We start from the raw sequence: 24,332 nt of genomic DNA on the forward strand, positions 1-24,332 counted from the left end.
GTTAAGGTAGGCTTCCATGTCCTTTTTTTTTTTTTTTTCTTTCTCCATGGGTCTGTCGGCTGTCAGCTCCAGATAGCACGTAAGCCTAATGGCTTATTGTACTGTCCCCATGTTTGTAGTTCTTTAGTTACACCAGTCCATTACCCCTGTTTCCCGTACGAGGTGGAGAAGGTCCTTGCTTGGTGCTCTTTGTATCTCTTTCAGTACTAACTTAGTTTTCCCGAAGATTGTTTGTCGCCTTTGACCAAGTGCTCAACATTCACATATGATGTGTTCAAACGTTTCGATTTCCTCCCCGCATAGTCTGCAGTCCAGGTTATCATCGAATAGTTTCATGGTGGACAGGTGTTGTCTCACAGGTCCATGCCCTGTGAGAAGCGCTGTTAGGTCTTTCAGTTCTTTCCTGCTGTACTTTAGCAGTTCTTGAGCCTTATTTTTATTTGGTCCTGCAATAGCTTGCTTCCCATGCTTATTTCCTGGGTACGTCTTCCAGCGTTCCAGGTGTTTTGTGTTGATCCATTCTCCAGTGACCCGTCTTGTTGAGCATCTAGGTATGCCTACAGATGGTTCTGGTCCAATCATGTTTGCATTTGAGCCTTGCCTGGCAAGTTCATCTGCTTTTTCATTTCCAGGAATGCCTGAGTGACCTGGTACCCATACAAGTTTTACCCTGTTATGTTCTGCCAGTTCCGTGATTCTCTGTAGACACTCATCTACCAGTCTTGACGATGTTTTGCACGTAAGCAGTGCTTTCAAGGCTAATTCTCCTTCTAATGTTTTCTTCTATGCACCATAACAGAGCATATATTTCCGTTTGAAAAACTGTGGCGTGTTTTTCTAGTGGTATGCTGATGCTTACCTTAGGTCTCTCGCCATAAACTCCTGCACCACTTCCCATTTCCTGTTTAGATCCATCTGTGTTCTTATATCCATGTCCTTAGTTTTGTAAGTAATTAACTAACATGCCACAACTTTCAGCCTCTGAAGATGGGTGTCTGAATACACCCGAAACATGTTAGGCAGATAACAACTTAGTATTAATATACCAGGTGTCCAAGAGCACCCTGGACATAGGAGATTAACATGGGAAAACGGTCTTGATTTTTTTGCGCCTGTATGGTTCATTTAATGGAAAAACGCTTTAGATAAAAGTTGTAGAGCACATTTTCGGCTATCTACTTGTAATTTTTTCAATACCGTAGATTTGACCATTAAGACGAAAAACGGATCTAAAATTCGGAAATTTTAAATCTCCCGCCAAGCGGTCGTTAAGGAAAGTTTATATCCGGTCGTGCTACCAACCTTTCAAAATCATAACAAATCGCTGTCAGTCATTCTGTAATCAAAACATTCAAAACAAGTTTATTTAGTAATAATTTTGAGTTACTACCCACATACTGCGAAGAAAATACAAATAAATCGTGATAAAAACACTTTATCAGTAGCCACAGCCCAAAAATCTGGTAAGTTGCATTCATAACCTCATTCAATGTCTCTACTAAACTTATTTACTTTGTAGCAAAATTCTTAAAGAAAACACTGGTTTTGCTTGCAAATATTTAATGAGGATGACCGAATCACCTATCTCAAGCCTCTTCATAACACTACCAAACGATTTAAAGTGATGAAAACAGTGGACAATGAAGCCAGATCTTTGAAGATAAGTTTCCTACTGTACAGGGACAACAACAAAGGGGCCAAATACTTCCTTCAAAAGTGGTGTGATTTAGTTTCAATGTGCTTAACTTCATGGACTATCATCAGCGAGGGTCTTCACCTGTGTTGCAACTAAAACTTAAAACGATTCAGTGTTGATATCTGACTTAAATCTCAAAATTTGATGTGCCTGTGAAATGTGAATAATCTTAAACTGGCTATAAAACCTCTGAGAAACCCCTTCTAAGAAGAGAATATGGACTTACACAGTCAAATTACCAGTCAGGTGACAAAACTTTTTGTATATGGGTAGGTATTGTCGAAAAACCAACTTTTCAATTGAGCTATCTACATGAGCTGTTCTATTCTAGGTTTAGGTTTTAACATTATAATTGTGTTCTTTTTTCCACACACTCAATTGTTCCAAATAAAACTTTGTACACTGAACGTTTGTATTAATTATTTATTCACAGTTCAAGGTACAGTATACATTTTCTTCAAGTGAAAAGCTTAAGTACAATAGGTGGCAAAGAAAACTGGTCTTACCACATAAACAGTGATTGTTCCACAGATTGAGTGTGAGTGGGTGAACCTGTCACCATACAAGCTATGCTAAAAACAACTTTGTCTTACTAACCTAATAGTGGAGTTCCAAATTAGCAAAGGTAGGTGAAATGTAGTAATTGAAAGTTTCTAAAGAGAAACAATTTGCTTCTAATTCAATACACCATGTCACAGGACATACCTTTACTAATCAAATGTGAACTCGAGTTACACATTACTTGCAAATAAACTATTTTTGGTTAGTAGACATTTTACAAGTATCCTTGTAGGTGAATGATGTTCAAGTTAACTAATGGAGCTAATTAAATATCAGTACTTACCTTACCCTGTAGAGATGGGAAAAAACATTGACAATCAGTTATAAAAAATGGCTTTTTATTAACATCATAAAATGTAAAACCACTTAAACACTATGGTGTGTTGATAACACTACAAAACAGAAGGATACAATAAAACTATCAGTCACATAGGTCACTAAATTGCACCACTTTTGAGGGAAGTATTTACCCTCTTTTGTGGTCGCTGTATAGTAAAGCAACTTATCTTCAAACATCTGCAGGCCTTCCTAGTCCATTGTTTTTACCACTTTAAATCGTTTGGTAGTGTTATGAAGAGGCTTGAGATAGGTAATTCGGTCATCCTCATTAAATATTTGCAAGCAAAACCAGTGTTTTCTTAAAGAATTTTGCTACAAAGTAAATAAGTTTAGTAGAGACATTGAATGAGGTTATGAACGCAACTTACCAGATTTTTGGACTGTGGCTCCTGATAAAGTATTTTTATCATGATTTATTTGTATTTTCTTCGCCGTATGTGGGTAGTAACTCAAAATTATTACTAAATAAACTTGTTTTGAATGTTTTGATTACAGACTGACTGACAGTGACAAGGATTTTTTTTTTTTTTTTTTTTTTAACTTTCTTTATGGCTTTCACCACTAGGGTATTCAGCCAGGTCAAGTTAGGTTAGGTCGAGGGTGGCCTACGCCACGTCGGAGCTTAAGCTCCTCCTCTTAGGTCTGATTAAAAAGTTAGCAAGACAACACAACAAAGGATTCAAACTCTTCACGCTCCCGGGCTCTGGAGGAGCTGACACACTTTTGGAAGAGCCTCGGATGGAAAGGAAGGTGTCAGAGATCTGGAAATGATCCAATAATTTGTTATGATTTTGAAAATTTGAAAGGTTGGTAGCACGACCGGATATAAACTTTCCTTAACGACCGCTTGGCGGGAGATTTAAAATTTCCGAATTTTAGATCCGTTTTTCGTCTTAATGGTCAAATCTACGGTATTGAAAAAATTACGAGTTGATAGCCGAAAATGTGCTCTACAACTTTTATCTAAAGCGTTTTTCCATTAAATGAACCGTACAGGCGCAAAAAAAACAAAACCATTTTCCCATGTTAATCTCCTATGTCCAGGGTGCTCTTGGACACCTGGTATATTTGTGGAGATCGACTCTGAGTTTTGCTTTCACTTACAAATACTTTATAGTTATATACAGAAAATATCCTATATCAGCCATTCTTTAAAAAGGTGGCCCCTGGTAGGTTTTGAATTTGGAGATTGATTGAATATTGATACTGCGCATGCGATTATTCTAGTGTGCTGTGCATCACGTGCTACGGTGTCTACCAATGAAATGAAATTTGATATTATGTCAAAACAATATTTTTTATCGGTGTTGCCAATAGTTGTGTTGGTTCCCTATTGAATATTGTTCCCTGTTTGTTCCCTACATTGAATATTGTGGTTCAATTCTAACTTGAAGGTTACAGGATTTATACTTTCATAGTTTAGTATTAATTATCGTTTGTATTACAAAACTTAACAAATTACAAAAAACATTTAATTAATAATAAAATCTATTAAGGTTGTTACGTGCTGGACAATATTACATGTCAGAAAAGATACGACAACATAACCGCGGCTCATGCGCACTCCAAAATTTTGACCAATATTTTTTATCGGCCACCTTTTTCGAACAAAACTAGCAGTATATAATCTCTAATGTATTTGTGTGTTCCACTGTTTAAAGAAAGAAGCGGAGTAGAAAACACATCAACATACATAACCTAACAAAAACAAATGTTCATTTTAATTTGTTTTGGTGTTAACAGCACCTTAGCATTTCAAATTGTAAACTTTCTTCTTGTATAAGATGGTGTGAGATTCGTACATTGACTGATTATAATTGTAAAAAAAGCGTGTATAGTTTCAATAATAAGTAACAAAATAAATAGCTGCAAAACTGCATTCTCTAGTGTGCTGGTTTTATTACTAGTGGTCCTGATCAGTGTTAATAAGTTTTTAGGATTCAATTAATTCAAGTTTGACCGAAAATGAGCAGACCTAAGAAGTCTCGCCGAAGATATGAGTCTGATTCTAACTCGAGCATGGATAGTGAAGAGGAAGCTCGAAGAAAGGATCTGCAGGAACGAGATGAATTTGCTGAGAGATTGAAGAAGTGTGATGAAGCTAAAACGAGAAATATTGTGCATGCCTCTGAGAAAAAAGCGTATGAAGAGGCGGCAAAAAGACTTCAATTGAAACATGCAGAATGAGACAAAATTATTCCAAATCTTAGGATTGAGTCGAGAAGAAAGTATTTGGAAAAACGCAAAGAGGACAAACTGGTTGAATTAGAAGCTGATATTCAAGATGATGAATATTTATTTGAAGAAGAAGTGTGAGTATCTATTTATTTATTTTCATAAAATTCTGCAAAAAAGTAGGTTCACTTTTTTTAATAATTTTTAGTGCAAAAAGTCCTTTTTTGCACTTATGTGTTGTTAAACTCCATCTATGGTCTTGTATAACAACTTTCACTTGCAAAAAAATGTACTTTTTGCACTTGTTGCATAAATAACTATTGTTTATACTGTTAGGTATCTTTTTTATCCATTATTCTACCTTAGAACAAGCCTTACAAGGTTACAGTAAAGAGTCCTAACACCATTTTTTTAATGGATTTGCCCTAGATTATACAGGTTGTTTCAGGATAAATGCATCAGGGTTTGATTAGGGGGGTTAGGGGGGGTTATTTTATGACAGTGTTAGGGTTTGATTAAAAGTAAAAAAAAAACTCTATCAAAACTCAATCTCGATGTCAAACATGTGAGTATCTGAAACATAAATAATTAATCAAAAACATTTTTTAATGAAAAGTACCATAAAAAACTGTCTTTTTTTCGAAGGAGCAATGAACCTAACTATTCAATTATATCCAACTAAATTATCTACTCATTATTACAACATATCAATTTCAATTGCTTAATTTATTTAAAAAAAAGTACCAAGCACTAAAACATTAGGTGTATTTTTTTGACAAGTGTGACACATCATTAGTTTTGGAATTCAAAATTCAAATTCAAATTCAAATTCAAATAATCTATTCATGTTTAAAAATCACAGTTACAGTGATGTACATACGTCAAATGGATACAAACTTGGTCTACTATACAAACACAACTTACGATCAAAAGAAAATTCAAAATTAAAATTAAATATTAAGTCAACAGCGAGGTTAAAATCCACAAAACAACAAAACACCAAAACACCCCCACAAGACTAGGCACCTTGTTTGAAGTGGTCAAAATACTCTTGATTAGAATAAAATACATTTACAGTTAATAGTCTTTTAACATTTTCTTTAAATTTATTAATAGGTAGTTCCCTAATTAGGATGGGCAATGCATTAAAATATCTCACTGCCCAGTAGCCAGGGCCATCCTGACACCTTCCCAGACGGCAATACGCCGGTATTAAATCTCGTTTATGTCTAGTTGGATAAGCATGTACGTCCTCATGAGCAGGAAACAAACAAAAGTTATTCTTGACATACAGCAGATTCTCCAATATATATATTGATGGCCAGGTCATTATGCCGAGTTGCGAAAACTGTACTCTACAATCATCTCTATATCCCAATCCACTCAACAATCTGATAGCTCTCCGCTGCAGCCCAAACAGGCGCTTAGAGCCCGATGCATGACCCCAAACGAGTGCAGCATACGAGAGACGAGCATGAAATGTTGCAAAATAAGCTGATCTAAGTACAGGCCGGGAGACACTGTCCGCCAGGCGACGTAGCAGATATAAGTTTTTATTTAGTTTAGAGGCTACTTCCCCTATGTGAGCGTCCCACCGTGCTCCGGGATCAACAAGGACCCCAAGGAATTTTATATGTGGAACATCATTTACAGTCCCAATCTCTCTCAACGAGAACACCATCCTCTCTGTCTTTTGTCCATTCAGTAGTAGTCTGTTAGAGCTAAACCACAATTCGGCCAATTCCCTAGCCCTTAAAGAAGCCAATAAAGAAGCTTCAAGAGTGTCCGCCGTGACTGAAATGGCGGTGTCATCGGCAAAGAGGGTATACCCAGCGTTTTTGTCCACTAGGGGAAGATCATTTATATATATAAGGAAAAGTACTGGACCCAGTATGGAGCCCTGGGGCACTCCAGTTGTTATCCTCTGTTCAGTCGACGTGACCCCACCATATCGCACAGACTGGCACCTCCCCGCAAGATACGTTTCCAGAAGCCCAATACTGCCATCAACAAAGCCATATGCTCGCAGCTTGCGTAACAAGATACTATGGTCCACACAATCGAAGGCCTTACTAAGATCGCAAAAAAGGACTGTATTATAACATCGACTCTCATAAGCAGTGACAATGTCAGAGACAAGATTAACTATACCCAGAGCTGTACTTTTGTTTTTTCTAAATCCAAATTGATTTTTATTAAAAATGTCGTTATCTTCATAAAAGTTTATTATTTGCCGAGACATGCACTTCTCCACTATCTTGGACAGGATAGGAAGCAGCGATATTGGCCTGTAGTTCTCTAGTTTTTCAGTGTCACCCTTCTTAAACATAGGAATTACAAGTGCCTTTTTCATACAGTCTGGGAAGACACCAGCCAAAAAACATGAGTTTATTAGTTTTGTTAGAGGTACCAGTATCAGATTTTTTATTGACTTTATAATTTTTACGTTCAGACCGTATATGTCGCGGCTTTTTTTGTTTTTAAGTTGATCTATAACATTTCGAACCTCATTGAAACCCACCTCGCGGAAAGAGAAGCCGTCATCCGGACAATTTTTTTCAAGGCTCTCTAGAGGATCAATATCAACATCAACATCCGACCTCGGCATATTCTGCACAAGACTGCCGGCAATATTTAGAAAATATTCATTAAATTCTTGGGAAGTAATATTATCCGATCCAACAGGTACCCTGGTATTTCCCATGGTCCTATTAATAATTTGCCACATTGTTTTTGAAGGATTATTTGATGAGTTTATTAGATTATTGTTTGCAGCGATCTTAGCCATGCGAATGTGTTTTGCATAGTCTCTCTTGTACCCAAGATAGTATTGTCTGTTTCTATATGTCTTGTACTGTCTACTGATTTCACCCAATAGCCTCAGATGCTCCCTCATTTCTCTCAACTCCGGGCCGAACCAGCCAATATTATTCTCGGAGCGCATTGTATACTTTTTTTCAGGAAAGCTATTAATATACGCCTCATCCAAGGTGGCAACAAATTTCTCCCATTTATCATTCGTTCCAAGATTATTGGATTCGATAAAATCCCATGACATCGCGGAAAGGCTATTGTAAAACATGAACAAGCCTCTTTGAGTAATTGGTCTAAACTTCTGACTTACCCGGTTTAAGCCTTTATCAGGCAAAGGAAGAGACATACTAACAATCTGCCCAAGGTGATCAGACATTTCAAGATCCTCCAGCTCGACCCTTCCCACATCAATGCCCGCACTAACGAAGACATTGTCCAGACACGCATTCTGTCGAGTCGCGACACTCACACACTGGAGCAGCCCAAATTCGGCCATTGCATCACAGAGTTGTAATGCAGTTGGCTCGTCTGTGCCAAAATGAACATTAAAATCACCAGCCAGAACGATCCTCCGGCCAGCTCCAAGACCATCAAGAAGGAGGTTCAAATTGGTTAAAAAGGTGTCAAAATGGCCCGATGGAGACCTGTACACTGCTAAAACGAACACATCAAGACTCTGTACAAAACTACATGAATATTCAATACATTTTTCAACATTATAGTTTACATTTAGATGTTTTACACTTGTTTGCAATTGCTCTCGTATAAATATAACAGTACCTCCCCCAACAGATTCCTTTCGTGCAGAGAATCCAACAGTTTTATAGCCATCAATAGAACAGGCAGCAATCTCATCCTCGGTCATCCAGTGTTCTGTTATACACATAGCATCCACATCCTTGTCAGCAATGAATGCCTCCAATTGGAGCATCTTGTTTCTCAGGGACCTTGCGTTGATGTTTAGAATCTTCAGCTCTGGTGTTTTCCTTTTCAATGTTTTCCTTTTCAATGTTAAATTAACTTCTCTCACTTCTTTTGTATTGTGAGGTGTTGAAGATTCATAAAATGGTTTATCAGAACACCAGTCGGCCATAGTTTTGTGCTCATTATTTCAGTTTTGATTTCTTTAGGTACTCCCAACTTAAAGGAGCTGCGCACTGAATCCGTTTTAGTTTTCATCTTAAAACACTTACAGCCATTTTCTAAATTTTGTGACTGCATAAAGTGCAAAATATCTTCCTCGGAAGTATCGGGGGACAAACCAGACAGGAAGATCCACTCGAGGGGCGATGTTTTCTTCTCTGGAGCGGCAATGTTCAGAGTTGTTTTTACATTGTTTGTTCCTTTAGAGGGTGCTGGGCGATTTAAGGACCCTGATTTCCTGCCCTTGCCTCTTGTCACAACCTTCCAGTCATTTTCTATTGTTATTTCTTTTGTTATTTCTGGATGTGTAGTTTTTTTGTTTCCGATGTTTGTGACTATGATTTCATGACCCGCTTGTTTCTCGTTTTTGTCTTTGTTGTTAACAACTTCTGAATAGGTCAGTGACTGATCCACGACCACCCCTCCTCGACCAGAGTCAGCCCCATCTCCAGCCTGTGGTCCCGTTTTCTGGTTCCTTTTCGCGGTTGATGAACGAGACACTTCTGGCTCATGCTCCTGAGTTAATCCCGCCCGTTCCGGGGTTGGGGCTGTCGGGGACCGCCGATCGCCCTCAGACTCGCAGCCGAGCTTGACCACTTCTCCCCCAAGTGCTGCATTAGGGCCAGAAGCCGATGAAGGGGCAAGATCCTTTGTCAAGAGGTTTATCTTTTCATAGATCGGAGCCAAGGCTCTCCCGATCGCTGCATCCACCAACGCTATCATGTTAAAGGGTACTTCACATGGCATCTGACTCACAACATTCATGTCATTCTCCCCTGTTCGAAGAGGATAGGGCTCCAGTAACTTCAATTTGTCATTTAATTGAGCTATAATTTCATCCTTTTCCGCCAGTTCTAATTTCAAAGTTCTATTAGAAGACGTAAGAAGTTCCGTTTGCTTTATCAATTGTAGACTTTGCTGTTTTCCAATCTTCAATTTCTGGGAGTTTTCAGCCATCTCAGCATCTCTCTGATACAACTTTGCGGCATTTTCATTAATTTTTTGTGTTAAGTTTTTTATGGTTGTGGCTTGCCTCCTAAGATCCTCATCAAGCTTGTGTTCTCTATCTTCCACCTCATTTTCAAGAAGGGCGGAGTTTCTCTTCAATCTAGCTAAAGCTAGGTCCTTCTCTTTAGTTTCCTGAATAAGTCTATTATTTTCGGTCTCCAACCTCTCCATCTCAGAACAAACAACTGCACTCTCGTTACTATACTTGTCCTCACAGGCTCTAGAGCACAACACTTTAGTGCCACTCAGATATTTGAGACCCCCAGTTCTCTCACCACAGCTCCTGTGGAAGATGTTTGAGCAAGAGATGCAATAAAAGCTGGTGAGATCTTTGTTGCAGCATTTAAACGCTGAATATTGTTTACTCATGGTCCTAACTTACGCCTCCGAAATGTACGCAGTCCAGTACAAATGTTGACCATCCAAGCAGCCCTGCACCTTATCGTCGTATACGAGATAAGGAAGGTTTTCACTGGTTTTTTTTATTTGTTTGCGCTGGGCACGGACTGGCTATAATTAAGATACACGATTATACCAGAGGACTAGTTTTAACATTTTTATGCAAGCACGCCGGCCGCGCAACACACATTTTCACACGCCCCAATTTGGCGTTTTTCGACAGATCTTTTTATACTAAAATTTTATTTTAATTTTCGGTTTATCCCGCAAAACAACAGAATATTTGCGACACGATCACACACACGTTCTCCGAGTCACTCGGAGATTTAAGGTTGAATGTCTGTAGCTACTAAAAAACGAAATAAAAAGTTCAGGTTTGTATTTGAAAAATTGAAGTTGATGATGGTATCTAAAAAACAAAATGTCGAAGCTGAAAACTAAACTATTTTCTTGAAGAGCATAAAAAAGTGGTAAAAAAATAAAGTAGAAATTTTGTTGGATATCTCAGGATGTAATAAAAAAAATTTGAATTTTTTTTACTAAATTATTTAGCTTTCAAATGCGCAACTTTGCCTCCATTTAACTAAGGCTCTATCAATTATAGTTTCTTAGATAGCAATGCTAATGCATTGAATTTGTAACACCCTGTATTCTCAGTGTCCAAACGATTTCGATTTACACATATCGGGATACATTTTTTTGCCTTTTGTCTTTTGTTGTATTAAACAAGGTTTGTTCTAAGAATGGGGACAGAAAAATGTCAAAATTTATAATACAGGGTACACATAAAATGGGCTCAAAAAATCAGTTCTAAAAACGGATGCAAAGTCTAGTTTTTCAAATTGAACACTCCTTATTCTTATATAACTTCTGATTTTCAGTTAAAAAGTTTGGTAAGTTTGTATTTCGCCACTAATTTAAAAAATTCTTTCGTTAAACTGATACATTGAACCACCCTGTCAACCCCACAACTCAAAATTACTGTTATTGAAAGTTAAAGTAGTAGCTATCAAATTTAGTCATTACTGTCTTTATTGTCAAATAACTCATTAATTTGCAACACTTTGTAAAGAATTTTATGTTATGTCAATGGTTAGAAAATAATGTGTTGATAGCTTGCTTTGTTTGGTTGCCAGAGGGGCTCCAAAGCTAACTAAATGTTTTCCTTGACTGTTTTTTTTTTTTTCATGCGGGCAGGTACGGCCCTGATATTTGGCACAAACCTAGCTCAGTGATTGTCAAATCTAGGGCCGTAGTCGCCCGATTAAAAAAAATATCTGAAAGTAATTTGTGGTAACAGAAAAAGGAAAACATTTAGTCAGCTTTGGAGCCCTCTGGCAACCAAACAAAGCAAGCTATCAACACATTATTTTCTATGCATTGACATATAAAATTAATTACAAAGTGTTGCAAATTAACAAGTTATTTGACAATAAAGACAGTATTAACTGAATTTGATAGCTACTACTTTAACTTTCAATAACAGTAATTTTGAGTGGTTGGGGGCTTGACAGGGTGGTTCAGTTTTGATTTACACATATTGGGATACATTTTTTTGCCTTTTGTCTTTTGTTGTGTTAAACAAGATTTGTTCTAAGAATGGGGACAGAAAAATGTTAAAATTTATAATACAGGGACAGGGTACACATAAAATGGGCTCAAAAAATCAGTTTTCAAAACGGATGCAAAGTCTAGTTTTTCAAATTGAACACTCTTTATTCTTATAACATAACTTTGTCTGATTTTTTGTTAAAAAGTTTCGGTAAGTTTGTATTTCGCCAGTAATTTAAAAAATTCTTTCTTTAAACTGATACATTGAACCACCCTGTCAACCCCACAACTCAAAATTACTGTTATTGAAAGTTAAAGTAGTAGCTATCAAATTCAGTCATTACTGTCTTTATTGTCAAATAACTCGTTAATTTGCAACATTTTGTAAAGAATTTTATATGTCAATGGATAGAAAATAATGTGTTGATAGCTTGCTTTGTTTGGTTGCCAGAGGGCTCCAAAGCTAACTAAATGTTTTTCTTTTTCTGTTACCACAAATTTCTTTGAGAGATTTTTTTTAATCGGGCTACTACGGCCCTATCCTTGACAATCACTGAGCTAGGTTTGTGCCAAATATCAGGGCCGTACCTGCCCATTTGAAAAAAAATCTGAACCAAACAAAGCAAGCTATCAACACATTATTTTCTATCCATTGACATATAAAATTCTTTACAAAGTGTTGCAAATTAACGAGTTATTTGACAATAAAGACAGTAATGACTGAATTTTATAGCTACTACTTTAACTTTCAATTACAGTAATTTTGAGTTTTGACAGTTGTGGGGTTGACAGGGTGGTTCAATGTATCAGTTTAAAGAAAGAATTTTTTTAAATTAGTGGCGAAATACAAACTTACCAAACTGTTAAATTGAGAATCAGAAGTTATACAGGGTGATTCCAAAGCTGGTGCTTTCCTTTTACCTGCGAATAGGGCTTCAAAAAATAAGGTTTTTTTTCCTCTGACGCTTTTTCGAAATATGAACAATGACGATGATACAGGGTGTCAAAGTTTTACTGAAAAAAAAAACAAAATAAAAAATAACTTAAATTTAATTTTAACTAACTACAGGTTATTCCTTATAACTGACATAAACAAAAACAAAAGATTTCAGGCGCGTTTGAACTAAGTTTTAATAATTTGACACTTTAAATTAAAACAGCATTTCATTTTAGGCACGCATTAATACGGTTTTTATTTTTTTTTACTGGGAAACGGTGCGTCGTAGCAAAAAATAATAAAAGGGGTTTTATTTTTAGAATTCAACAAGGAATTCAATAATAAATTTTATGTTGAAAAAAAACCAGTAGGGTAATATTTTTTTTCGAAAATGTGCCCTATTCGCAGGTGAAAGGAAAGCACCAACTTTGGAATCACCCTGTATAAGAATAAGGAGTGTTCAATTTGAAAAACTAGACTTTGCATCCTTTTTTAGAACTGATTTTTTGAGCCCATCTTATGTGTACCCTGTGTGATAAATTTTGACATTTTTCTGTCCCCAGTCTTAAAACAAACCTTGTTTAACACAACAAAAGACAAAAGCCAAAATCGTTTGCGACACTGAGAATACATATAAAATTTCACGGTAAATATCTTAGAAACAGGTGCAGTTAGGTATATGACATTAATACAGAAAATATGTCTAGAATTTAACGTAGAATAAAAAAATGCAATAATATACAGGGCGTCCCATTTAAAATAAGCAGCAGTTGATATCTACCTCGTTAAATTGTTGCACACATATTTCTTTATTTTAAATTTTTTTTAAATTAAATGAGGTTTTTTTACACTCTACATTTGTGGTAATTCAGAAAATTAGTTAGCATTGTTAGGTGTTATTGAAAATTACTGGGCATTACAAGGAATTAGTGGCATGAATCAGTGGCATGGAATTAATGTACAAAATTTTACTCAGCAGTTTACCCTATAAAAAAACTTACTAGTCAACTATGTAATGTGATAATTGTTTCATATTGATATCTTTAAAAACAAAAATTACAGCTGAAATTTTTTTATCAAAGTTAGTAAAACATTCTGTACCTACTGCAATGATCCGTTATTATTTTTTTAAGAAAACTATGTATTGTCAAGTTACTTAAAATATGGATTATGCAGGGTGTTTCCCGATAAATCCGTCATACTTTAGGGTTTAATTAAACGTCAAAAAATAACTAGTTTACTATATAAACCATGGTCCAATGATATCTTATTATGGAGATAGAGGGTGTTAATATTTGACACAAACTTAGCGTAGTGATTGTCAAATCTAGGGCCGTAGCAAAACTATAGAAATAAAATAATTAGGGTCGATTTTTGCTTGAACTAAGTGGCCAACATAACGTAAAACGCATTAGGATAGAGGAAGTGTTTCAGGCAAATTTCTTCCTTAATTGCGTTATTTTTAGTAGAGTTTTATGCGTTAATCGATAGCCAATGAAAAATGAGCTTTCTATTGACGTATTAAAGTCGATTGGTTAGTGGTACAGTTTTGCCGCTAGACAGCGTCAAAATTTTTAAAAGAAAAGTACAAAATTTATAATTCTTTCTCGCTCTTATAACGGATATCATTGCAATTACAATATTTCAATTCTTTAGGTAATTTATTTATGTTTAAATTTGAATGGTAGATATTTAGAAACAATTATTGTGTGACAATTTTTTTTATAATACTGGGTGTCCTACCGGGAACTACCGCGGACAATATTTCGAAAACTACAATAGATAAATGTTTGAAAATTTTAGGGTTTAATATTTGCGTTGGGGCCTCCACATCTAAAATACAGGGTGTCTCTAAAAGGTCTGTACAAAATCCTATGACATATTCCTGACATCAAAATAAGCCGATTTGAAGCAACTTACCTTATCTCGATAACGGTTTACATTAGCGGTTCTTAGCAGGAGTACCTTTTTTGCTTTAAAATGTTTAAAACATCATTTCCTTAAATAAGAAAATTACACCGAGAAAAAAGTTACGGTCACTTAAAACCATCAGAATTACACTGTAATGCGCCCTCTATCGGCCGTAGTAAAAATGTGTCCAAATTCGGGTTTCGCATCTCAAAAAACTTCTGGGTTCCGGATTTGAAAGTAATACGTTACAAAATGTACATTATATTTACCACCCTGTATCTCGAAAGACGGAGCCATTTCGGACTAAGGTAAGTTGCTTCAAATCGGCTTATTTTGATGTCAGGAATATGTCATAGGATTTTGTACAGGCCTTTTAGAGACACCCTGTATATTAATATGACGAACAAATGTGTTGAAAAAATACACACGAAAGTTTTTACCGTAAGACTTTCGCCATAGACTAATTTCGTCTTTCTTTTCGTTTCTTAACACTGTGTATTACTTGTCAGCGTAGTTGCACAAGCGGGCAACATTGCCTACATAATGGGCTCAAATTTTAGTGGGGTAAAAGATGTGTTAAATGCCGTTTATAATGTGACGTATCATCTTGGCACAAACTTTGATAGAATAGGGGCAGGTCTATACCAGGTGTCCAAGAGCACCCTGGACATAGGAGATTAACATGGGAAAACGGTTTTGATTTTTTTTCGCCTGTACGGTTGTTTTGACTATCACGGACTAGTTTTCTGTATTTTTTTCAGATCTGTAATTTGAGCTCTTTCGTCGTAAAACACGAACAAAAATGCGAAAATTTAAACTTTTTACCTGCACTGTATAAGCGGTTGTCGAGCAACCGTATCAGCAACAATGACCTGTTTATCCGTTGCTCGACCACTGCATTTCTTTTCGTGTTTTACGACGAAATGGCTCAAGTTAGAGTTTTGAAGAAAATACAGAAAACTAGTCCGTGATAGGTACTACAACTTTCATTATTACGATTTTTCAATCAAATCAACCATACAGGCGCAAAAAAATCAAAACCGTTTTCCCATGTCACACCCATCTCCTATGTCCAGGGTGCTCTTGGACACCTGGTATGCGTTAGTATATACAGTGCGTTTTTTTTAACGCGCAACATAGGATTTTACATGTTAAATTTTTAAGCCCATGTTAGACCATGTTATTTTGGAACTACAGGTCTAAAACTTGCCGGGTGTGTTTTTAGTACCCTGAAGCTTGAGTAAATTTACCAATTTAGTCTAAAAAGTAATTAAAAACTGGCAAAAAATCATAATTTTTTTTCGAACAGATATTATTGTTTCATACTCCCTATATGCATTGTTGTTTTTGATACTGGCAGGGCAGGTAGCAGGTAGAGTGACACATTTTCACTGCATCACGACCCGACATCTTTTGAACGTCAAAAGGGCATTTTATGATTGTTTGGGATACTGTTTGGCTTCATACGGAGGTCACTTTGAACAATTAATTTATAAAAATACTTCTTTTGTTCTTAACTTTCTTGATAGAAAGTTAATATTCGCATTTTGATCACCCTGTTTTACTTTTTACGCCAAATTTTACCTGCTACCTGACGTGCCAGTATCAAAAACAACAAGTACCTATCATACATACAGGGAGGATAGGAAGATAAAATCTTTTCGAAAAAAGATGATTTTTTGCAAGTTTTTAATCTCTTTTTAGGCCGAATTTGGTAAACTTACTTAAGCTTCAGGGTACGAAACAGTCACCCGTCAAGTTTTATACTCGTAGTTCCAAAATAACATGGTCTGACATGTGCTTAAAAATTTAACACGTAAAATCCTATGTTGCGCGTTAAAAAAAACGCACTGTATTAATGTCTTTGACTTAAAACGAGCTGTGTCCAATCGACGTTAAAGTGGGCATCAACTATTCACGCCACCTTTATGAGACGGGTTTGGCAGGGCCAATGACGACACCATCAATCGCACCCGTCTGTCTAAACAAGATCAACAAAAATAGCCACCTTTGTTAGAAGGGCGAAGGTGTTTTTCTTTGTTATGGACACGTCGGTCACGTTCTGAATTTTTTGCACGTACTCGTTTCGCTTTCTTTAGCTTTGTGGCGTGGCCCTTGTTCTTTGTTTGTTGGTGATTGTCGTTCGTTGGTGTTGAATCAAAAAGAAAAAGTGGAAAATGTCTGAAGTAAAAGTAACTGCCGAACAAAAAGAAGTTATCATAAGTTTCATGGAAGAACATCCAGACTTTGCGAAAAGCAAATTATTAGATATGTAAATACTATACAGGGTGATTCAAATTCGACCCTCACCATTGGGATCTCGGAAACTATAAGAGATACGAGAAAGTTTAAATTGGGGCAAAGTTGCGCAATGTAAAGCTTAACCAAATGCCGTTTAAAATTTCGATTTTCCGAGTACAAAGATATCCGAAAAAAACAAAAAAAATTATTTTGTGGCAAATTTGAATCCATCATTGAATAGCTATGAAAAAGTGGCAATGAGAAGATGCTTTTAGTTTTGGGATATCTCTTCAAATAAGGTTAGAAAAAAATAAAAACAAAAAATCGAATTTTCAGTTTTTTTCCGCCTTCTTCGGAAGTAGGTACTCGGAAAATCGAAATTTTTAAAACAGCATTTGGTTGAGCTTTAAATTGCGCAACTTTGTCCCAATTTAAACTTTCTCGTATCTCTTATGGTTTCTGAGATCCCAATGGTGAGGGTCGAATTTGATTTACCCTGTATAAATAATTAATATATTTTTACTTTTACATGTGTTTCATATTTTTAACATGTTTCTACCTTTAAATACAAAAGTATAAAACATTATAGTAACAATTCTGATTGGTTAGGTCCTGATGGAAAAAAAATGAGGGCTGCTTTGTGGGAAGTGTTGACTGCAGAGTTAAACTCTGTTGGAGGGTCTAAAAAAACTAGTGCCAAATGACAAAGAGTAAGTGTTATTGTATTCATTTTTTATATGTTTTAAGTAACATTTTATTTAGGTCTGGATAGACTTGAAAAATAAAGTGAAGAGTACAACAAGAAACAGGAGGATGGCCCCAAAGCAGCCAACGGTGGACAGATTTTGAAGAGATGGTTGCCTTTTTCACCCAAGAAGCTGTCCATGGGCTGGAAGTCACTGCTGGCCTGGCTTTAGACAGTGAAGAATTACCAGTACAGCCTTGACTAAACAAGTAGCAGGCCCTTCATTAGAAAGCAGTACTTCATATGAAGTAATTGCTGGGCCTTCATCAGCCAGCCACTATCAAGGGTTGATTCTTCATGAGGAGAAGATGTTATAAGCCAAGTAAGTATAGAAAATAAGTTTTTTTATCTTATTTTTATGAAACAAAGTTTTATGCCTTTCTTATATTTCTGTTTTGATTTAGGATGATGTAATGTCAGAACCACATACGCCGGGTTCCTACGATGAAACTTCCAATGAAGATTCAACCACTCCTACTCGTAAGTGTATAAAGTGTGTAACACCAATTAAACACAACTATACTATTTGCTGTTAATTTATAGCAAAGCAAGGGGGCGAAAACGGAAAACAACCACAAGCCAGCAGGCATTCCAAACATTTGCTGGCCTGTCTGAAAGATGCCTGACTGAATACTAATATAGAAGGTGTTCTTCTCAACAGGCTGGATACCCAAAATGAAATACATTGGGATACTAATAATCTTTTAAGGAAACTCATTGATGTGTTAAAAAATAAAAGTAATTAGCTATTTCTAAATCAGGGTATTTATTTAACATGTTTTTACCAAATAGAATAGAAATAGGTATATTTTTAAAATCAAAATGTATGCAAAATATCTTTCAATATATTCTCTACGTGTTTGCTGGCCTAATTGCCTCAAAACATTATCTGGAACTGCGGCTGCACCTTGAGGAAGAATGGGTCCTTGCCTCACATCTATTTCGTCTCATCGTGGTTGTGGATTTTCCACTCTACAGTGAATAGCAATGTTGTGCAGAACACATCATGCCATTATAACTCTTGCAGCCTTTTGAGGTGAGTAGTGAAGTACTCTATCTTTTAACAAACATCTAAATCTGCCGTTTAAAAGCCCTATACATCTTTCAACAGTACTTCTACACCGTTTAAATGTCTCATTAAACCTATGTTCCTGTATCCCCAGAAAATAATCACCAATAATTATTAACAATCCTACATTTTTACTGTTGCATGTATGTATTCATACCCATGATTTTGCTATTGTCAAAATTTCCACGCATAATTTGAGCCACTATACTGTTTCTCCAAATAAAAGCATCATGACCAGGCCACCTTGCTACTATATTTAAAATCTTTAATTCTGAATCACAAATCTATAAATCATCAAAAGTTTCTAAAAAGTGAATATTAAATCTATACCTTTGTTAGTACATAACAGTTGACAATTAAGTCTATATATATATATATATATAGATAGCCTTTTACAAAATACATGTTCATTTTCATGTGGCTTAGTAATGGGTACCATCCACAATGCCCAGTATTTCAGCCATACCATGCTCTCTAAGAAACCTAAACAAAATAAAAATTTACTATTTATGCATCTGTTAATAACTGCAAATTAATGAAACTCTTACCTGTCCTTAATGGTGTTTCTTTGCTCAGCATTAGAAGGAAACTTAACCCTATTCCTCAATAACCTGCAGATTACCGGGGGTAATTGCACGAGTGCATAAAATTTACCGATAATTTTGCATGAAAACTTGTTATCTCTTAACTGCATGAGTTTATTTTCATATTTTTTTGGCGAAAGAGCCCGACACCGAAGGTGGAGGGCTTTTTTAGAAAAAAATATGAAAATGACCGAATGCAGTTTGCAAAGATAACAAGTTTGAACGAAGCATTATCAGGTAATTTTTAAGGCACGAATGTAATTTTGGGGAATATTTCCCGAATAAAGAAAATGTTTTGGTTTTGCTGCAACTATAGATTGCTCAATGAAGCTCAATGAGCAAGTTCCAAACCGTTCATTAATTTTTGTTGACATCGCGTTTGACATTGTTTGGTTATAAAAAGTCAAAAAAATGCGCATGGACAACAATTAGTATACTAGCAATAGGCTCTACAACAATGCAGTCGTTATAGATACGTACAGTGCAATTATCACTTTAGAATGCAATTATCGCTGTCATTCTGGTGAAAATGCACTGCTCATATGGGACATTTAACACATGAGGGAAATATTCGGGGGTAATTGCACAAGTGCATAAAAATTACCGATAATTTTGCATGAAAACTTGTTATCCCTTAACTGCATGAGTTTATTTTCAAAAATATGAAAATGACCATGCAAAATATATGAAAATGACCGAATGCAGTTTGCAAAGATAACAAATTTGAACGCAGAATTATCAGGTCATTTTTAAGGCACGAATGTAATTTTGGGGAATATTTCCCGAATAAAGAAAATCATTAAAAACCGAAGGAACCCAACATATATTAAATAAATTAAAGTAACAATTTAAACATTACAAAATCCTTAATTAAAATTTTCAATTGTTATTAAAAACACAGTCAATATAAATTGTCTAAAGTGTTTTTAATGATCCATTTGGAAGAAGCACATGGTTTATCACCCCCTTGAGTTGTCTTACTAAAAAGGGGATTGTATTCAATTCGGCCAGTTATCACACCTTCATTAGAATGCTCTTCTTTAAAAAAAGTTACTAAACAACTTGCTCCTTCTCCTCCTCTCCAAGCTAATTCAAAAGATAACACAAAAAACACCTTCTTCTGGAGACCATCGGGATCATCTTCACTGCATGTGATAATCATTTTCTTGAATTCTTCATAACTTAAAAAAACCGCGCTTCTCTTCCTTTTTTCGGGGTCTTGTTGTTTCTTTATTGCTTTCGTTATGCGCCTTTTGCGTTACGCGCCAACTTGAAAGCAATATCGGTAAATGGGTTGAAGGTGATGTTAAAATCTTGATAGTACTTTTCCATAAGCATCTTTGCCGTTACGTTCCAAATAGTTTTGATGGTATATTCTTTGTATTCTGGTTCATTTTGCTTTCTCATATTGAAAGCCCAATCCTCTAATACATTTGCCAATTCGGAAATGCTGGTAGTCTCATTCAATACGTAGTTTCTCTCCTCGGTGAAATACATAAATTGACGCCATATGTACTGCTTACTTTTTCTTGTGTTTTTCGGTTCACTATCTCTTGCAACTTCTTCAATTTGGCTAAGGGAAGAACACCCAAAGCTCGACATTTTAAGCACAATTAATCACTTCGATGTCAAATGTATGCAGGTCAGATAGTTACATACCTAGTTGCTATAGTTATCATTGACTGTCGTCACCGTCGTGGTATTATCAATTTGTGTTATTGCTGTAATTTTCGATAACACCCCTTCTCATATGGGAGATTTAACATGTAGCGTGGTGTTATCGATTTGTGTTATCGGGGGCAATACCATAAGAGCTCAGATTTAGCCGGATAATTTTTGTGCTTGTCTTAGAACACTTTCTTTTTGGTGTAACTGCACGAGAGCTGTTGTAACTAAATCACGAGAGCGTAGCTCGAGTGATTTTGCCAAACAGGTCGAGTTTTGTACCATAAAGAAAGTATGAGAAAACACGCGGAAAAATTATCCTGTTAAAAATCTGAGCTCGAATGGTATTTGATAAGACAATTCCATGAATATAATCAATAATATAAAAAGACTGCGACTTCCTTGTACTGGCAGAAATACATTTTTCTGGTTCTTTTGATTTTCTGCAGTAGAACTCTATCCGAAGCGAGCCATAACCAAAACAAAACGAACAAACATCAAAACTGACAGTGCCAGCAAAAATCTCAAGGTGAGACATTGCAACAATAGAAGTGTAGTGAAAATCCGTGGAAACGATGAAATCAACAGCAAAATTTATCCGATTTTTTTATCCGCTAGCAAACTCTCTTCCTTCCTTATTAGCCGATAGCAAACCGTGTTTTGATGACGTATATATGGCATTTTTTGTACATGAGTGGAATTGTCGCTGTCATTCTGGTGAAAATGCACTGCTCATATGGGACATTTAACACATGAGGGAAATATTCGCTATAAGTTTTCGATAACACCTCTCCTCATATGGGATATTTTACATATGACTCCTCCCAAAGATTTCATGTTCATTTCACACAGATCAACGTGAATTAAGTCCAATGGCTTCTATGCAATTTTTTTATTTATTGGATGTGAAATACGGCTTTGTTTTCCATATACACAACCAGGGCACACATAGTCATTCCAGTCATCAATAAATTAAAATTTATCTCTTTTCAGCACATCTCTAACATACTTGATATTTTGGTGACCCAATCTTTCATGCCATGTTTTGATAGACAAAGACATTAAACAAATGTTTTCCTGACGAAACATCATTTTAAATAAACTTCCATCTCTTTGGGCAATTGCAACAATGTCTTTACCACCAAATGTCTTGAATATAGACGGATTTGGATCTGCACACTGAATATAATGTTTATCCAATAACTGTGTGACTGAGAAAAGATTAAAGGTCATTTTGGGCACATGCAAAACATTTTTCAAAACCATCTTTTAATACCACTCCTTACCATTAAACGCTTCAAGATCAACATCACCAACTCCTATTCCTTCAAGTCTGGTAGCATCACCAATTACTACAATTTTGGGATCATCTTTCAACCATTCTCTGATGTGTGACGTCATGTGTTGACTAGCAGCACAGTCCTGATACCAAAGTTCGCAGCTCAGTTCTTTTAAATTTATGTCACTCATATCTGCTGAAGTCAAACTGGTAGTAATTAGAGCACGACGACTTGAATCACTCCTACTAGAATTTCTACTTGGTTCTTCACTACTTCTATGTGATTGCCTGTGACATTCCTTGGCAAAATGACCCTTTTGATGACAATTATTACAAGAGTAATTTTTCTTACAGAATTCTAAGTATTTTGCACAAGGTTGTTTTGTTTGTTGAGATGACCCACCTTACCACATTTGAAACATTCACCATTAGTATAGCCATCCGATCTGCCCTTCACTGTTGACTTGCCATTTGTCGCATGTGAGACTAAAGCATTTTGTGAAAATGATTCCGTAACATTGCTATATTCACTTAACCTATCATCCTCTAACCTAAGACGCTCAAACAGTGTATTTAAATTTTTATCTGCACCGGTTACATTATCCCGCTTTCTTTGACATCTTCACCTTCTGCTATTAGGTCTTCAGCATACTGTTGAATTGCAAGACAATTCTCAATTACTGACTTACTGACATCATATTGATAACTAAAAACTTGTCTTTGTAACCCTTCAATAGTAAGCTCTGACTTTTTACTATACAAGGCATGCAACTTATCTAACATTTGTTGTGATGAATGACTGAGTGATGAGTTTTCTATTTTAACAGCAATACCACTACTAACATTTAAACCTATAACAGTTTGTGCTTCTGGATCTTGCTTTAACCATGCTTTTACATCTTCATTGTTTTCAGGACCATAAGGCCTTAATTCTACATCAGTAGCAATCAAGTAAAGACCTTTCGACTTTAAAGTGAGATTTAGTTTAAACCGAAAAGGCACATAGTTTACATTCCTCAGATAATACTTCCATTTGTGATTTGATTGTATCAATGATTAAATGCTTGCAAATTTACTGACCTTGCACTGACTTTACTTCACTAACATGTGATTTCAGACTCCTTCCAACTTCCTGTCCTTCTTCTCTGGCTTTCCTTGTTATTGTCACGTTTAGGGGGGTGGCGTAGGAAGAGAAACAAGATCGTAGCTTAAGTATGTCTTCTTTATTAGGCAGTGAACACTGACCAAGAGGGGGTGTGTGGGTGTGTACGTCTAGTGGTAGGTGCGTAAGCCCTTCTGAAGTGTCGCCAAGCCGTCCAAGTGTAACGAGCCGTCCGGGCACTAGAAAGTTCGGACTGTCGCTCGTGACCTCCCTCTGGGGATGACCCCAGAGTTCGGTAATCGTCGATGGCTTGAGACGCTGATTAAATACCCACATCGTGACCCCAATTTGCCGGTCTTGCTGATTCAGACAGTGCACTAGGGGAGACCGGGGCCCGACTAGGTAACGGAACTTAGTGCAATTTATGTTATTCGTGACATTATTTCTTACTGGAACAAGCAGCCGGCAAAGATCTCTGGGCCCATAACCTGTTGAAGCTTCTGTTGAAGCTTATACTGCGTGTTCTTTGTGGCTGCAAGGGTTGAATTAAAGTGGAATTCAAAATACAATAAGTTTGGTTTATTGAGTAAGATTTGGACAGACAAAAGGCATCAAATGGACAGACTTAGCAGTAACAGTCTTTGAACAGAAGACTTTATAGCTTGACTTCTGACTTTCTGACTAACTTGACAAAAAAACCTGACTCGACAAGATTTCTATAATCATGACTAATCACTAGGTTAACACTAAGATTAACTAAAAACTAAACAAATAATGTTAGGTACACATTTTCCTTAATTCTAATACTAAATAAGAAATATGTCTTCTTAAAGTAATTCAATTCATCAATTAGTTCCTCAACACCCGTGGGAGATGGTTTCGATTGTTGTTTTGGGCCCTTATCCTGCTGCAACGAAATTCTTGCCCGGAGCCGACAGATTTTGCTTGAATCGAAAAGCCCTAAGTGAAGTTTTGTTTAGTTTGTCGGTAGCTAAAATTTGTAAAATAGAAAAAACCGACAGGCATCCCTTTCAATTCTTATAATTTTTTGTATTCGTTATGGAAAATTCGTAGTTCAGGACTGAACTGAAATAGACGTAAGGGACTGGAATG

The 24,332-nt window shown here is 36.2% G+C and overlaps 3 protein-coding genes and 2 long non-coding RNA genes across 7 annotated transcripts; 2 read left to right on the forward strand and 3 right to left on the reverse strand.

Annotated features, from left to right (window-relative positions):
* Positions 1-252: 252 nt before the first annotated feature.
* LOC145739899 (uncharacterized) lies at positions 253-898 on the reverse strand. The gene is made up of 2 exons (XM_081995241.1): positions 860-898; positions 253-783 (listed from the first exon to the last, which is right to left on the reverse strand). The coding sequence occupies exons 1-2, from the start codon at positions 896-898 to the stop codon at positions 253-255; spliced, it is 570 nt and encodes a 189-aa protein (XP_081851367.1).
* A 337-nt stretch (positions 899-1,235) lies between these two features.
* Positions 1,236-2,103, forward strand: LOC145739894 (uncharacterized). The gene is made up of 2 exons (XR_014181267.1): positions 1,236-1,463; positions 1,520-2,103. It is a non-coding gene; the product is annotated as an uncharacterized LOC145739894 (long non-coding RNA).
* Positions 1,544-3,198, reverse strand: LOC145739892 (uncharacterized). Its single transcript, XR_014181265.1, has 3 exons — positions 2,965-3,198; positions 1,923-2,908; positions 1,544-1,794 (listed from the first exon to the last, which is right to left on the reverse strand). It is a non-coding gene; the product is annotated as an uncharacterized LOC145739892 (long non-coding RNA).
* A 66-nt stretch (positions 3,199-3,264) lies between these two features.
* LOC145739888 (pre-mRNA-splicing factor ATP-dependent RNA helicase DHX16-like) lies at positions 3,265-18,277 on the forward strand. 3 transcript variants are annotated; one of them, XM_081995238.1, is made up of 6 exons: positions 3,265-3,402; positions 4,527-4,908; positions 17,385-17,491; positions 17,523-17,842; positions 17,925-18,000; positions 18,064-18,277. In XM_081995238.1, the coding sequence occupies exon 2, from the start codon at positions 4,562-4,564 to the stop codon at positions 4,781-4,783; it is 222 nt and encodes a 73-aa protein (XP_081851364.1). In that variant the 5' UTR covers positions 3,265-3,402; positions 4,527-4,561; the 3' UTR covers positions 4,784-4,908; positions 17,385-17,491; positions 17,523-17,842; positions 17,925-18,000; positions 18,064-18,277. The 3 variants fall into 3 exon arrangements, with proteins under 3 accessions (XP_081851364.1, XP_081851365.1, XP_081851363.1); XM_081995239.1 differs by having other exon boundaries at positions 3,266-3,402; positions 4,534-4,908; XM_081995237.1 differs by lacking the exon at positions 3,265-3,402 and having other exon boundaries at positions 4,133-4,908; positions 17,385-17,485; positions 17,538-17,842.
* Positions 18,278-18,532: 255 nt separating this feature from the next.
* LOC145739887 (uncharacterized) lies at positions 18,533-21,181 on the reverse strand. The gene is made up of 4 exons (XM_081995235.1): positions 19,138-21,181; positions 18,920-19,072; positions 18,747-18,860; positions 18,533-18,671 (listed from the first exon to the last, which is right to left on the reverse strand). Exons 1-4 carry the CDS (start codon positions 19,166-19,168, stop codon positions 18,664-18,666), a joined length of 306 nt encoding a protein of 101 aa, XP_081851361.1. The 5' UTR covers positions 19,169-21,181; the 3' UTR covers positions 18,533-18,663.
* Between the last annotated feature and the right edge of the window lie 3,151 nt (positions 21,182-24,332).

Source organism: Ips typographus, unplaced genomic scaffold, assembly GCF_016097725.1.
Source record: "Ips typographus isolate SLU unplaced genomic scaffold, UJ_Ityp_2.0 IpsContig76, whole genome shotgun sequence".
Lineage (NCBI taxonomy): Eukaryota > Metazoa > Arthropoda > Insecta > Coleoptera > Curculionidae > Ips > Ips typographus.